Source organism: Alexandromys fortis, unplaced genomic scaffold, assembly GCF_014885135.2.
Source record: "Alexandromys fortis isolate MF-2015 unplaced genomic scaffold, M_Fortis_MF-2015_v1.1 scaffold_26, whole genome shotgun sequence".
Lineage (NCBI taxonomy): Eukaryota > Metazoa > Chordata > Mammalia > Rodentia > Cricetidae > Alexandromys > Alexandromys fortis.
In genome coordinates, this window is record NW_026067894.1 from 5,589,917 (window position 1) to 5,604,702 (window position 14,786).

Below are 14,786 nucleotides of genomic sequence, written 5' to 3' on the forward strand. Positions count from 1 at the left end.
TGGAAGGCTGGTGGATCTCTGTGAGTTTGGGGCCAGCCTGGTCTACAGGGCGAGTTCCAGGACAGGTTTCAAAGTTACACAGAGAAACCCTGTCTCGAAAACAAAAACAAAAAACAAAAAACAAAAAAAAAAAGAAAGGAAAAGAAAGAAATTCCAAGGTAGCTTTAGCTACAAAGTAAATTCAAGGCCCTATCTCAAAATAACCAAGTATGATAAAAAGAAATGTCCAAATCTGAGTTCAAAGCCTTCCTGCCATTGGCCTGCCTGGGCACTATGGGCTGAGGAGCTGAGTTTCACACTGCTATGCTTCCTTCCAGCATAAGTGATGCTCTTGAAGTCTGTGCCCAGAAGTGTTCATGGAGGACAGTGTGGTATAAGTTGGGGTCTGGAGCTCACTCTCACTTCAGGACAGACAGGACACACCAGCCCTGCTCCATGGATATGCGGCAGCTCATTCCACAATCTGAACATTCTCCAGAAAACCACAAGGCACCGAGGTGGCATCTTCAAGCTTGTCATTCACCTGGTGGCCTGAAGAGTTCCGTTTCCGGTCCCCTCAGCACCTCTGTGGGCATCTCTCTGCTCCCCCTGCTATGGCCCCGCCCCACTCCACCTCACCTCTGCCTACCTGGTTGTAGGTACAATTCTTCTTCTTACACTTGCTACACCTCAAGAGGTCGGTGGTGGTGCCGCCTGTCTTGGCCATCTGGTGCTCACGTATGGCCTCCTGGGTCATGGCGTTCCTCAACTCCCTCAGCTCATCGCTGGCCATTTCCTGGAGAGAAATGGATCTGTTTCAGGGTGGGTGGGGGGAGCCTTCCCTTTGCTAAGTTTCTAGAGTCTGAGCTGAGAGGGAAGTACTATGCTAGGAACATGGAGCTGGGAGAGATGTTGGACCCTCCTGGTTCCTCCTGACCTGGGAAAGGCCTGTCCTGGAGGAGTTTCCTCTCCATCCTGGCTGGAACGTCCAACCTGGGAGTTCTAGCTGGGTCAAGGTCAGCTGGGAATGTGTGGGACAGCAGCAGGTGTTGATAGCCGGAGTTAGTACCGTGGGGCCATTCCTTTAGGACAGTGCTCACCCTGTCTGCCAGGCCTCAGTCTGAGCCAAACCCTCCTGGCATCTGAACTGACTGCTGCTCACCCATGTCCCATAGCCTTCCACTCTGGGCTTTAACCAGGGCCGGCCCCAGCTAGGACCACATGCTCTCTAGCCCGTCTGCTGGTGGGAACCATGACCTACGAGCTAGGCTATCCAGCAGGTCCTCACAGGAATCAGGGTCACTGGTCTGTAATCACTGTGGAAGTACACACCAGACACACCCAGAGTCTGTGATCCTTCTGGTGATGCAGCATCAGCCTCATCCAGTCTCTTCCCTTTCCTGTCTGACAGCTGTTCACTGAACCCCTTCAGGCCGATCTCTGAGTATAAGCCTTCAAGCCTCTGCCAAAGAAAGACTGGGCAGACCCACTTAGGTGGAGGCAGCACTAGTTATAAGCGGTGTGTGGACCAGAGGGCAGCCAAGGCTCATAGGGAGGGGGGCCTGTTTTCGGCTAATTATTGTTTTATTGATATTATTTATTTGAGATAGTTTCCTGTATCCCAGACTGTCCTTGAACTTGCTACTTAGAGCAGGCTGGCCTTGAACTCCTGATAGTCCTGCTTCTATCTCCCAAGTGCTGGGTTTACAGGGTGAGTCACGCCTACCTTGGGGATCACACACATATTTGAACATACTTGGCAAGCTCTCTACCAATTGACTATACCCTCAGCCATGGCTTTGGGTGTGTGTGAGTGTGTGTGTGTGTGAGTGTGTGTGTGTGTGTTGAGACAGGGTCTTGCTACCTCTATAGCCCAGGCTGGCCTCAAATTCATGGTAATTTCCTATATCAGCTTCCCCAGTGACTGCAGGTATGTGCTACCTCATCTGGCTTTGAAACCACTATTCTCACTGAAGCAAAATGTGTCTTATACTTCTTACAGAAACTGACTGCCTGGGGCAAAAGGCAACCATAGAATGAAGGTCTCTGTGGCCTTCACGTGTGGAAGTCCCACCCCTAAGATGGCAGCGTTTGGAGACAGGCTCTTTTGTAGGCGACTAGGGAATAGGATGGCGCCCTCATGAAGAAAGCAGGCGCAAGACCCCCTCACTCATCCATAGTGTGAGCTTACATGGGCATTTGTGTCAGACAACACATCAGCCATCACTCTCTCTGTATATCATATATGCCACACACCATCACACATATAACACACAATACGTCACACACACACATCCCAGATACTCACTCCACACGTTATACACAGAGCATGCCACATGCTCCTCTACTCTGGACCACAACACCCTGAATCCCACCCAGTCTTTTAGGAGCTTAACACTTCCTCTCGCCTTCTCTGGGTCTCTTCATTTCTCGATTTGAAGACTGATAGGGAGTCCCCTGGCAGCTGTGGAAGCTAATCACACCCAAGGATGTGATTTCCAAGATGTGGGGTCTGAGATGTGTGGGTACCAACGAGAGTCTGAGCTGGTGGGGGCTGGGCTGGGCTGAAGGGCACCTAGGTCGTGTCCCCAGAGCTACAGCCACTGCTCTCAGAGCTGGGCAGCAGGAGGGCCCTGGTCAGCGCCCTGCACCGAGGCCCTGTGATCCTTCTCACCTCTGCTGTCATCTTGGCGATGAGCCCTGGGGAAATGGCCCCACTGAGCACATTCTGCCTCAGGCTGGGGTTCCGGGGGTCCTTCAGATTGCTGATGCGGCTGCGCACACGGTTCCGGTACTTCATGTCCGTACTCTTGAGTTCCTGGTAGATATGTGTCTGGGTCAAGGGCCATTTTGCCATCCATGGTGGGAATGGGAGCCTGCTCCAGGGGTCAGAGGTCATCTCTGTGGCCTCTGCTTAATGGGCTTCTGTTTAGAGCCCTGGGATCATCCAGGTATCAGAGATGGGAACAGCCTCCAAGAAGAGGCCAGATTACAGCAAGCTCTGTGGTATCAGGGACTCCAGGAAGAGGCAGGCTGCTTTGTCTGAATCTCTCTTGCACCTCAGGTGAGTCCCAGAACTTCAGTGCCTCAGTTCCCTTTTCGTTTAAAAGCAAGCAGGCAAACAAACAAACAGGGCTGTTGGGAGGCATCAATAAGTTATCAGTGTGGAGTCTGGAACAAGCCCATATCCGGGAACTGCTATCACGAGAATACTGAGGGTAACCTCTAGTTTGAAATGACCACAGAGCTGAGGAGCAACTGACAAAGGAAAAGGACAAGAGCCACATGTTTCTGGCTCTGAAAAGTGCAAAAACCACTGGAAGCTGAGCATGGTCATGTATACCTTTAACCCAGCACTTGGAAGGCAGAGGCGGGCAGATCTTTGTGTTTGAGGCCAGCCTGCTCTACATAGCAAGTTTCAGAACAGCCAGGGCTAGAGACCCTACCTCAAAAACCAAAACAAACAAAACAACAACAAAATCCAGTGGGCAGTCCTGTTCTCCTCTGCCACCTCCAATTTCTTTCGAGACAAGTATAGCCTAGGATAGCCTAGAACTCTATGTAGCTGCTGCTGATGTAGCCAAGGATGGCCTAGAACTCTCTAATCCTCTTACTTCCATCTCTTGGCTGCTAGAATTACAGGCAAGCACTCTGCCAACCAAACTGCACCCCCAGACTCCCACAGTGCCTGCTCAGAGCTCCCCCTCCCCCTTAGACATAGCCCTTCATCCCAGGGATCCACTTTGGGAATGACTGGCCAGTTACTTCTCCCACAAGTAGACGAGGGAGCTGAGACTTGGAAAGGGTTCAGGTCCTTGCTCAAAGTCAGAGGGCAAAGTCCTAGTGGGGTCAGGGCCGCAAGCCAGGCTTCTTCTTAACAGCAATGCTATGTTCACTCATGGGCAGGAAGTCACCCCTGGCCACAGACCACAGTTCTGTCCAAGCCCAGCAGCCCAGATCCTCCCCCCTCCTGTTCTGGAGACACAGGGCAGGGCTGGGGAGGCCAGACTCATTTTCTTGGTCTCCTGAGCCAAGTGAAGGAAGCAAGACAAAGCTGTTGCTGGGAAAAAGTACAGCCAAGACAGAGACCAGGGCAACACGCAGAGCAGAGCAGCTGATTTCCAGGAACTGGTGGAAAGGAGGTGGAGTTGTGGCTTTTGCCTCATTTTCGTTGGAATGTCATCTAGATATTAGTACAATAAGAGCATGGAAATAAGAGAATATGCCACTAAGCCTTTAGGAGCCAGAGTTTTAAACTCTTGAGTTTAACACTGCCTTTCAGAACATCTGTAGTGTGGGTCTGTGGATATGAGGGGACGCTTGGGAACACCAGCCTCTTTCTGATTCCTCCTGCACACACCAGTATCACCAGGGACAATCAGGAGGAAAGCAGTCCTGGAAACTCTGGGGATCCTTCAGAAGGTCACACCCATGCCTCACCCAGGCAATATTAGTTCAGGGTTACTCCACAGAGGACAGATCTTTTGAGGGATACAGAGCATATGAGCCCTGTATTCAGACTTCCCTCAGCTGTGAGAAAAAGCTAATAAGCAGCTTTTTGTGGCTTCAGCTCCTCTCCTAACAAGAGGGACAGACAATGGAGGAAGCAAACGAGGAAGAAAGACAGAAGTGGAACCAGGTACCAGGCCACTCACTCTGCTTCAAGTTGAGCTTGGAAGCCACTGCCTGTCCTGAGACCCCCAAAGCTCTGTGATCACATTAACAGAAAACGTGAGAATGTATTTGCTGAGAGACTGGGAAATGCAAAATCTGTGGAGGTATGGCTGGATAATGGATGAACAATGGCTAACAGAAACCACCAGAGGCTATGCTGGGGTATACTAGGGTTGGCTTTAGGCAGGAGATGGAAACAGGCAAGCTAGCTGCTCACAGTCTGGTCCCCAGCCTCCCAGGAAGACCCAGTCACACATCTCATTCCCCCAGAGTTTCTGCTCCTTCATCCCACACTTCATCTAAACATGCACACCTCTGTCTACAGAGAGAAAGCATACCATCCTTGCCACGGCAAGCAACCCTTTCCCTAAGAAGCAAATCAGGAGGTGATCGGTGGTGGCACATGTCTTTAACCCCAGAACTTGGGAGGCAGAAGATCTCTGAGTCTGAGGCTAGCCTGGTCTACAGAGGAGTTCCAGGACAGCAAGGGCTACACAGAGAAATCCGGTCTCGAAAAACAAAAACAAAGCAAAGCAAAGAAAAAAGTGGGGGACTGGAGAGATTGATCAGCAGTTAAAAGAGCACTGGCTACTTTCAGGGAATGTGGGGTTCAGTTCCCAGCACCCACAGGACAGCTCACAACTGTCTGTAACTCCAGTTCCAAGGCATCAGAAACCAATGCATCTAAAATAAAGTGAAATAAATTATTTTTCCAAAAAAGGTAGAAAGTGAGGAGGTGAAATTAGTGGGGGAAGTACATAGCGTGTATAAGCACACAGGACCCACCAGGCATGTTGCTGTCTGCCTTCAATACTAGCACTCTGGAGGCAGAGGCAGACAGATCTTGGTTAGTTTGAAGCTAACCTGGTATACATAGAGAGAGAGAGAGCTCTGCCAAGCCAGGGGTACCCAGTGAGATTCAATTATAAAATGTACTTTCTTATACATAGAACCAGAGACCAAGGCTTTCAGTCCTGCTGTGATCCTTGGAGTTCCCAGCCTAGTTTCCTTGTGTATGCAATGAGAACACTAGCATGCACCACAGGGATGGTTGGGAGTTTCCTGACACAGTGCCCGCCTGATGGGAGCACTTCGGGAGCTGCACCCATCAGAGGAGGGAGAGGAACAGTATTCACAAAGCAGGCTGCCCTCTGTCCATTCAGACCCGGCAGGCAATGGCTTGACCAGCTGAGGTGTGCATAACATGGTCTGACTATTCTGCAGTCATACTTTCAGGGTTCAAAGCTCAGCTCTGTTAGCTGCAGGAGCTCTGTCATTGAACAGAGCCTCCCGGGACCTCCGGATAAACCCAGGGAAGCCACCGAGAGGCAGGGCAAGACCTAACAGCAAAGTCAGCTGCACTTAGGAGCTCTCATTCAAGGGCAGAGCAGGGAGCTGTTCCCAGAGCTGCTCCCACATCCCACCAACTAGACAGTCTAGGCAGCCCTAGCCCCATACGACACAAGGATATGGTCTTCTATTTCTGAGGCCAGCTTGTCACAGTTGACTCCATAGTCCTTGAAATCATCTAAAAAGAGATCAGGAAACAGACATCAACCCTGTGTGACTTTGCCAGGGATGACACCTGGATCCCTACTGGAGACCCTGTCTCAAAATGTAAGTAAGTAAGCAAATAAGTAAATAAATAAATAAATGGCATCTCATCTCTGCTCGTCCTCCCTCGCCCCCGGCCCGCGCCCTCACCTTCTGCCTTCAGGGCTGCGGAGAGCATCTCCACACACTTGTCCCGGACAGAGTCACCGGTGAGATAGCAGGGGGCCAGGAGACACACAGAGGGGGCAAATGTGGGAGTTGTGGGGCTGCTGGGGGTCTTGGGAGTTTCCGCTTTAGATCTGCTGCTGTTAGATCTGAGGGTGACAATCAATAGCGGACATTAGACAAACAAACCACTTATGGAGGGTAGCATCCCAGATGTTTCCATGGGTGATCTCCTCTAGTTCCCAAAATAGCCTTCGGAGGCAGGTGCTGTTTTAGAATCTTGACAAAGATCACCGCATTTATTCCTCATAGCGATTCCATGAGGTCCACACTATGATTATCCCACACTAGAGGTGTCGCCTTAGAAATAGATGAGTTAGCCAGGCGGTGGTGGCGCACGCCTTTAATCCCAGCACTCGGAGACAGAGATAGGCGGATCTCTGTGGCGGATTTCTGTGAGTTTGAGGCCAGTCTGGTCTACAGAGTGAGTTCCAGGACAGTCGGAGCATTTCCTGTCCTGAAAACAAACAAAAAACAAAGAAATAGATGTGTTACGAGAATGAGCTTGAGGCCCATTGTAGAAGTACGTACCTTTTAATCTCAGTTTTTTGTTTTTTTGTTTTTTTGTTTTTTTTTGAGACAGGGTTTCTCTGTAGCTTTGAAGCCTGTCCTGGAACTTGCTCTGTAGACCAGGTTGGCCTCAAACTCACACAGATCCCCATCTCTGCCTCCTGAATGCTGGGATTAAAGGCGTGTGCCACCATGCCTGGCTGCTGCACCTTCCTTCTGTTCCCAGATCACTAGATCAGCCAGCCTCCTCTAAGTCCCAGCACAAGTGCCCGCTCTTAGAAAATCTTGCCTGCCACCTTGAGGACAACTCAGTTACTGCAAGTGCGCAGAAGCTGCCTGGCCAAAGACAAAATTAAAGGCACCTGAGCTGAATGCAACTACGTATAAACTGTTACCACGGAGCCCTTCGCATGCGTGTGTGTGTGTGCGTGTCTGTCTGTGTCTGTCTGTGCATGCGGGTTACAGCCACCATCCCCAGAACACCTGCTCATTCCTGCTGCCTCCCATTTGCACTGCTTCCCCAGGGTCCTCCTGACATCGCCCTCTGAGTTAGCAGGCCAGCTCCCAGCTTGAACTCTCCTTCCTCTGTGAGGCCCGCCCTGACATTCTCCCTGTGTGCCCACTGCACGGGTGCACACGCCATTGAATCCAAGCTATGGGGCCAAGGAATCCAAGCTAGCATTTTTGGTGTGTGACCTCTGTACTGTGTCCTGTTGTGTCCCAGAAAAATCTGTACCCCTGGCCAATATTTACAATAGGAAATGTAACATCAAGACTATGAATGTTTAGCTTTCCTTAAAAGCCAGAACCCTGGGAGAGATGAGTCGGCAGTCGAGAGCACTGACTCTTCTTACAGAGGATCCATTACCTTCCCAGCATGGATCACAACCACCTGTAACGCCAGGCCCGGGAGAACCAATGCCCTGTCCTGACCGCTGAGCTCCTACACATGTATGGTGCATATAAACTTAAGCAAGGAGACACATATACACATAAATTAAAGAGCAACAACAAAAACACATAAAACTGGAAGGTTGTGGGTTGATAAGATGGTTGTTTTCCACCAAACCTAACAACCTGACAATCTGAGTTCCATCCCAGAACCCACACAGTGGGAGGACAGAGGCAACCCCTACAAGCTGCCCTTTGACCTCCACATGTATGTCCATACACAACCAACCAATCAAAGTAACCGGAAGACTGGGGCCAGAGAGATGGGCACGTAAGCCCGGGCCCTAGGTTTGATCCTTAGAATCCACATAAGGATAGAAAGAGAGACCTGGCTTCACAAAGTTGTCCTCTGACCCCATCACATGCACCCACACATACACGAGCACATGCTCTCACATACATCTGCCTCCGTCTCCCGAGTCCTGGCATTAAAGGTGTGTGCCACCACTCCCTGGCCTCTAGTGGTTTAGCTCTGCACTTTGATCTTCAGGTAAGCTTCATTTGTTAAAACACAAACAAAATATCACCACACCTCACACCCCACATCCACTCATCAAATGCCACTGCAGGATAGATCTTGGATCTATTCCTTTTTCAACCTCCATCACCAAAGTGATCTGAGCCACAGATCATCCCAGCAACCTCCTGGCTGTTCTCTCCTTCTGCTCTGAGCCCTGCAACCCACTCTGATGCAGCCACCAGAGCAAGCCTGATAACTCTGGTGATGCCACTCCCAAGCCAGTGGCCCCAGTTTCTAAAGGACCCGTGCGGGACTGGACTCATCCATGCATTGCTTCCCCCAGTCTGCCCCTGCAGATCCTTGCCACTGCTCTGTCAGGCTGCCTTCACACACCTAGGGCCCTTGGATAAGTATGACCCCACTACCTGCATAACCGGCTTCCTTACCTCTTATTATACAGCCTAGGCTGGCCTTGAGTTTACAGCAATCCCTCCATCTCCAAAACACCTTTTTTTGTTTGTTTGGTTGGTTGGTTTTCAAGACTGGGCTTCTCTATGGAGCCCTGGCTGTCCTTACTGAGCTCAGGTTGACCTTGGGGATGGTACTCAGTGATGGAGTGACAGGGACCTGTCAGCATTAATACCCAAAGGTCCTAAGATTTGGAGGAAACATAGTGTCTGGGGTTTTCCCCCTTTCTCCTGCTTCAGGCTTCCCCCTGCTGAGCAGAGCTCCACCCCAGACCCCATCCTGATGAACAAGGCCCAGGGAGAAGTCAGCAGCTTCCTTTACCTTTCCACTGAGAGCCTTTTTGGAGAGGAGGTGGCGGACGACCTGGAGTCTACAGAGTCTCTCCTGAAAGACACAAAACTGGAGTTGATGCTGTCTTGTAGGCTGGCAGCGGCTCTGCTCTCCCGGAGAGGAACCCCTGGGGCAAGGCATGTTGGGCAGAAGATGAGGTACCCTCCCTGGGCCACAGCGGCCAGGGAAAGGGAGGTTCAGAAGTGCCCAGCCCCACCGGACAGCAATCCAAGGGAGGGAACAGATGTCTGCAGCAATGCTACATCCATGCACCCTGTGATGTCAATCACTCTCCTGAGAAGTCTCAGCAGGCCCCTCTCCTGCTGCCAGGCAGCTGGGCTCCTGGGGTTGCTGTATCTGGAGCTGGAGAGACTGAGGTGGGCTTCAGCCTCCCCTTGCAGGCTATAGTGGAGGTGGAGAGAAGAACACAGGCGTGGGGGAGGTAGACCAGTAGCTGAGTACGAATGTGAATACAACAGGGGACAGGATTGGGCCTGTGCTATGCACAAAGTCTTATAAGAAAACAACGCCCAGGAGGGGAAAAAAAGACGGAAAAAAAAAATCCACCCAAATCCTGTAACCATGACGTTAAGCACGACGAGGTCAGAGGTAAAAACACCTTCACTCTCCACACGCTCCGAGCAACTTCCGCTCTCAAATGCGTGGTTTCCTCTCACCGTTCTTATAAAATACATGTTTGTCAATGGTACCCTCATCTTACCTAATTCCACAGCTCCCATTTTCTACTATCCCGAACAACTTATTTCCTTGTTATATTTATTATGCAACAGCCCTCCATGAAAGATACAGAGGAGCTGTGTGTGAGGGCTGTGCTGGGCTGGACCTCAGTGGTGGTCCAGCGCTTGTTTAGCATGGATAATAAGGCCCTCAGTTCCATCCCCAGCACTGTGAAGAGAGGTCACTAGGAACAGGGAAGAGGGGAGAGGGGAGGCAGAGAGGAGAGGGCAGGGGAGAAAAAGAGAAGAGGAGGGGGCAGATGCTAACTAAACCTGATGGCCTGAGTTTGATATCCCAAATCCATAAGGTGGAAGGACAGAAGCGATTCCTAGAAGCTGTCCCCTGACCCCCCACATGTGTATATATGTGTGTGTATACACACTAATTCTTTAAATTTGTGCAGTAAAAAGTAAACAATTCTGAAGATTCTGAAGGTGTGTATGTGCAGTGTGACATCATCTACCGCCAACCTACTAACAGGTGGTCAAACGTAAACCCCAAGAGGTTAGGAGACTTTCGGGTTATAGGGACTGAGGAAGATGCAGGTACTTTTTTAAAAGCTTTTCTTTTGAAATAGGGGCTGGCCTCCAACTCCTGTCTCAAGCTATCCTCCTGCCTCAGCTTCCCCAATGCCTCATCTACATATCTACAAAATCTTTAATCTACCATGATAAATGTGGCATTTGTGTCTTATCCAAAGCACACAGCTTTGGGGAACACCAGCTAGGGTAAGCGAGAGGAATGGGGCATGGAGTTGAGACCTCTCTACAGAGGTGTCCCGCATCATAGCTGTGGGATCTGGGAAGTCCTTCCTCCCAGGATCCTCTGCTTCCAGGTGATTTAACACAGATGCTGAGTAAATACTGAATTACTTCCCCTTTTCAAGGCTCTGGCCCCACTGGCCCAGCAGACCTGACAAAGGTGGGATGTGGGCTGGGTTTCCAGGCAACAACACTGCCAGCACAAATGACTCGGTTCGTAAAGTGTGTCTAGACAGGAAATGCTGCAAACAGACTCCAGATAATTAGTGGAGGACCACAGCTTTCAAGCTGAGGATCCTGTCAGTGGCGACTGCTCTTGTCGGACACTAAGGCTTTGCTTAGAGGATGGCGCGATGCTGGGGACATGGGGACCCCTCTGAACAGGGGTTCGCACTTCCATCGTGGTCTTCTTTCTTTGTACCCGAAGGGCTAGAGAACAGCTGTGCAGCCTCCTGGGAGAACCCCCATTTGTTTTTGCTTTGTTTTGTTTTGGAGGCAGTGAGCTTGCTATGTAGCCCAGGCTAGCCACAAACCCATGATCTCCTGCTCCTACCTCTTGAGTGATGTGTTTACAGTCATGTGCACTGGACCTGGCCCCTGTGAGTATCTCAAGGATAGCAAGGCCAGGGCTGCACGGCTGGCATGCTTCGCATCCCTTCAGCCTTCTAGGTGAAGCCAGTGCCCTGTGACTCAGTCAGACTGAGCCAAAGACCCCAGGGTGAGCAGCTGATAGAGAATGAGACAAGCGTGGGCCCTCTCCGCTCCAGTCCGGAAAAGAAGTACCTGGTTTGGGGCTCTCCCCCTCCTTTTTTCCTCGGTGGAGAAAGACCTGCGTCTGGTTTCCAGTCTGAACAGCCGAGCCCTTTTTCTTTCTTCTTTGCTTTGTCTCTTTCTTCTCTCTCTCCTTTGGCAGTTCTGGGGGAGTCTGAAAATGAAAGAATGGCATTGTCTCTCCTCTCAGCGCCTTCTCAGGACAGCCCTGAACGCATTGGAGCAGCCTTTGGGCATTGGAGAATAAAGGGCCAGTCACACGCATGCCCACTACACACACATACACATATGCATGTGCACATATATTCACACACGCATGCATGCATGTACACACATGCATACACACATATAACATGTATACTTCACGCGGAAACATGAACATAGAAGTACACCCATCAATGCAGAGTCAGGCAATGTGCACATACATGTACACAAACAGAAACATATAGACACATGCAAGAAAGGTTAGATGCTACATATAGATCCTACACTTGTACCCACAACACCATGAACTCCATAATTCAGAGGTCGCCTGCCATTAATTAAATAACTCGGTGGCACAAGTTGAGCGTCCTCTCCCATACGCTGCGAAGTACCACCTCCTAGCAGTTTGCCCCTTCTCACCCAGTAGCCGCTTCCAGTTTTTAATGAGGACTTTGGCCAAGGACACCACCTCCTTGTCTGAGCAGTGCTTGCGAACTCCATTGACGGCGACTCCAATCCTGGTGGTCTGTGAGGAAGGATTAGGGGAGCTGACCCACAGGACCCGTCACTCTTTCTGGAGGGAGCGTCAGCTCAGCCATCACTTCCCTCCAACCTAGACCTCCCCAGGATCCGTGTCCTAACTCTGAGTCATCTATTGTAGAACTAGGGTCTGACCCGCTAACCTGACTGAGACCCAAGCCTATACTTTTGGGAACTTTGGTGGGGAGCTGGGGTGGAGAGGGCATTGGCTGTAATTAGGACCCTGTACCATTTGCAGTCCACTAGATACATTGAGAGAAAGTCTTGACTTAGACCCACCTCTGGCTACCATATCTTAGATGTGCGTTTGTCTTTTGGGGCCAGAAGTCTCTGGTAAAGTTTGGGGGTATGTGGGAAATCTAAGGAGGATTTGAAAGCAAGGGGACAGACCCCTGGGTCATGGGCCACTTAGATCCCACAGGCCTTAACTTTGGATAGAGATTCAAGGAAACCGCCTTCTCCCTAAACTCAAGGACTCTGACCCCCACAAGCCTGGGAAAGAACTGGCCCTCAAGAGATGCTCCCCATGTCCCAACTCCATGTCTCAGAAACCTCCACAGGGTCTTTCCCTCCCACAGAGGTGCTACCCCAAGGGGCCCCCACACCTGTAGCAGCTGGATGGTCATCTGGCAATTGTTCAGCTTCTTCAGAAGGTCGAGGGCCCCTTCCTGTGGGAAGTCACAAGAAGAGCACTGAGGCACAGGTGATGCCGCAGGCCACACTGGGTGCTGTGGGCTCTGGGGAGAACAGATGGATGTGTGGTCCAAGGACAGATGTGGGCGCTCAGAGGAGAAGAGGAGGGAAAGGCTGGCCTCAGAGCACTTGGCTAGCTGTGCCTCCCACCACCTCCCTCCACCGAGTTCTAGCCTTTCCCTCTGCTTCACTTTCTGCCCAGCATGTCCCTATGTCCGTGTCTTGTGTCTGCCTCAGAATGGAGTCACTATTGCTCCGTGGCGGGTGGGCTGGGGATTGTCTCACTATGCTGCCTAGGCTAGCTGGGAACTAATGGGATCTTTCCACCTCAACCTCCCAAAGCGACTGGGATTGTACAGGCTCCAGCTGCTGCACCTGGCACTTTGGGGCTTTTTTAGATCAGTTTTATGGAGGTCTAACTGGCACGTGATAAGACACGTGTATTGTTGTATACAACTGTATACGTTTTTTCTTCTTTTTCGCTTATCTATCTCAGTGTGGTGTGATTATGTGGGTTCACGTGTGTTTGGATGCCTGTGTGGAGAACAGAGGTTGACATCTGTCTTTCTCTGGCACTCTCCACCATCTATATTGAACAAGGTCTCTCAATGGATCCCAGAGCTTGTCCATCGGGCTAGCCCCAACTAATCAGCTTGTGCCTCCAGCACATGCTGAGAGCACAGGCCGACAGCTGATCGGTGCTGGGAACTGAAGTCCAGTCTTCAAACTGATGCAGCAAGCACTTCACCAGCTGAACCATCTCCCTAAGTTGGTTATTTTTTTTTTCAGTTTTTTTTAAATTTAAAAAATGTTTAATTCTGTGTATTCATGTGTGTAATTTAAAGATTTTAATTTATTTTAAATGTATGTTTTCTCTACATGCATGTACGTATGCCACATGTGTGCCTGGTACCTGTGGAGGTCAGAAGAAGGCATTGGATTACCCCCAGAACTGGAGTTACAGATGGTTGTGGGCCATCACGTAGGTTCTGAGAGCTGTACCGGGGTCCTCTGTAAGAGCAGCCGGTGCTCTTAACTGCTGAGTCATCTATCCAGCCCCAGGTGTATGTTTTACATTATGTGTCTGTTTTTCTCATGTGTCTGAGGGTATGTGCCCGTGAACGTGGGATGTTAGGCTTGGCTGGACCATGAGTTCCCTAGCTGTCTCCAGTGAGTACTGGGGCTTGAACTCAGGGCCTCATGGTTGTACACTAAGCACTTTGCCAACTGACTTACCTCCCCAACCTTGACTTTGTTGTTTTGTTTGTTTGTTGAGACAGGATCTCTCTATGCAGCCTGACTGTACTGGAATTTGCAATGTAGATTACATGGTCTTTTTTTTCCCCTTAAAGGTATTATGTATAAGTGTTCTACCTGCATGTATGCCTACATACCAGAAGAGGGCACCAGATCTCATTGTAGATGGTTGTGAGCCACTGTGTGGTTGCTGGGAATTGAACTCAGGACCTCTGGAAGAACAGCCTGTGCTCTTATACTCTGAGCCATCTCTCCAGCACCTCCCCGCCCCTTCTTTGACTACACTGGTCTTAAACTCACAGAGATCCACCAGCCTTTGTCCCCTAACTGCTGAGATTAAAGGTGTGTGTAACCATGCCCAACTCCAGACTTTGTATTTTTTTTTATTATGTATACACTGTTCTGCCTGCATACAAGAAAAGGGCACCAGATCCCATTACAGATGGTTCTGAGACACCATGTGGTTGCTGGGAATTGAACTCAGGACCTCTGAAAGAGCAGTCAGTGCTCTTAACCTCTGAGCCATCTCTCTAGCCCCTAGACTTTGTATTCTTTTTTTTAATATTTCATTTATTTATTATGTATACAATATTCTGCCTGTGTGTCTGTCTGCAGGCCAGAAGAGGGCATCAGATCTCATTTCAGATGGTTGTAAGCCACCATGTGGTTGC

The 14,786-nt window shown here is 50.2% G+C and overlaps 1 protein-coding gene across 1 annotated transcript in view; it reads right to left on the bottom strand.

Moving 5' to 3' along the window:
* Tcea3 (transcription elongation factor A3) overlaps positions 1–14,786 on the bottom strand; it is a 24,027-nt gene that overhangs the window by 3,685 nt on the left and 5,556 nt on the right. The window contains exons 2-9 of the mRNA XM_050155476.1: positions 12,771–12,833; positions 12,046–12,151; positions 11,434–11,575; positions 9,143–9,205; positions 6,358–6,521; positions 6,120–6,181; positions 2,654–2,803; positions 629–775 (exon numbers count right to left, since the gene is read on the bottom strand). Coding sequence (XP_050011433.1) covers positions 629–775; positions 2,654–2,803; positions 6,120–6,181; positions 6,358–6,521; positions 9,143–9,205; positions 11,434–11,575; positions 12,046–12,151; positions 12,771–12,833 — 897 coding nt within the window. The remainder of the gene's footprint in view (positions 1–628; positions 776–2,653; positions 2,804–6,119; positions 6,182–6,357; positions 6,522–9,142; positions 9,206–11,433; positions 11,576–12,045; positions 12,152–12,770; positions 12,834–14,786) is intronic.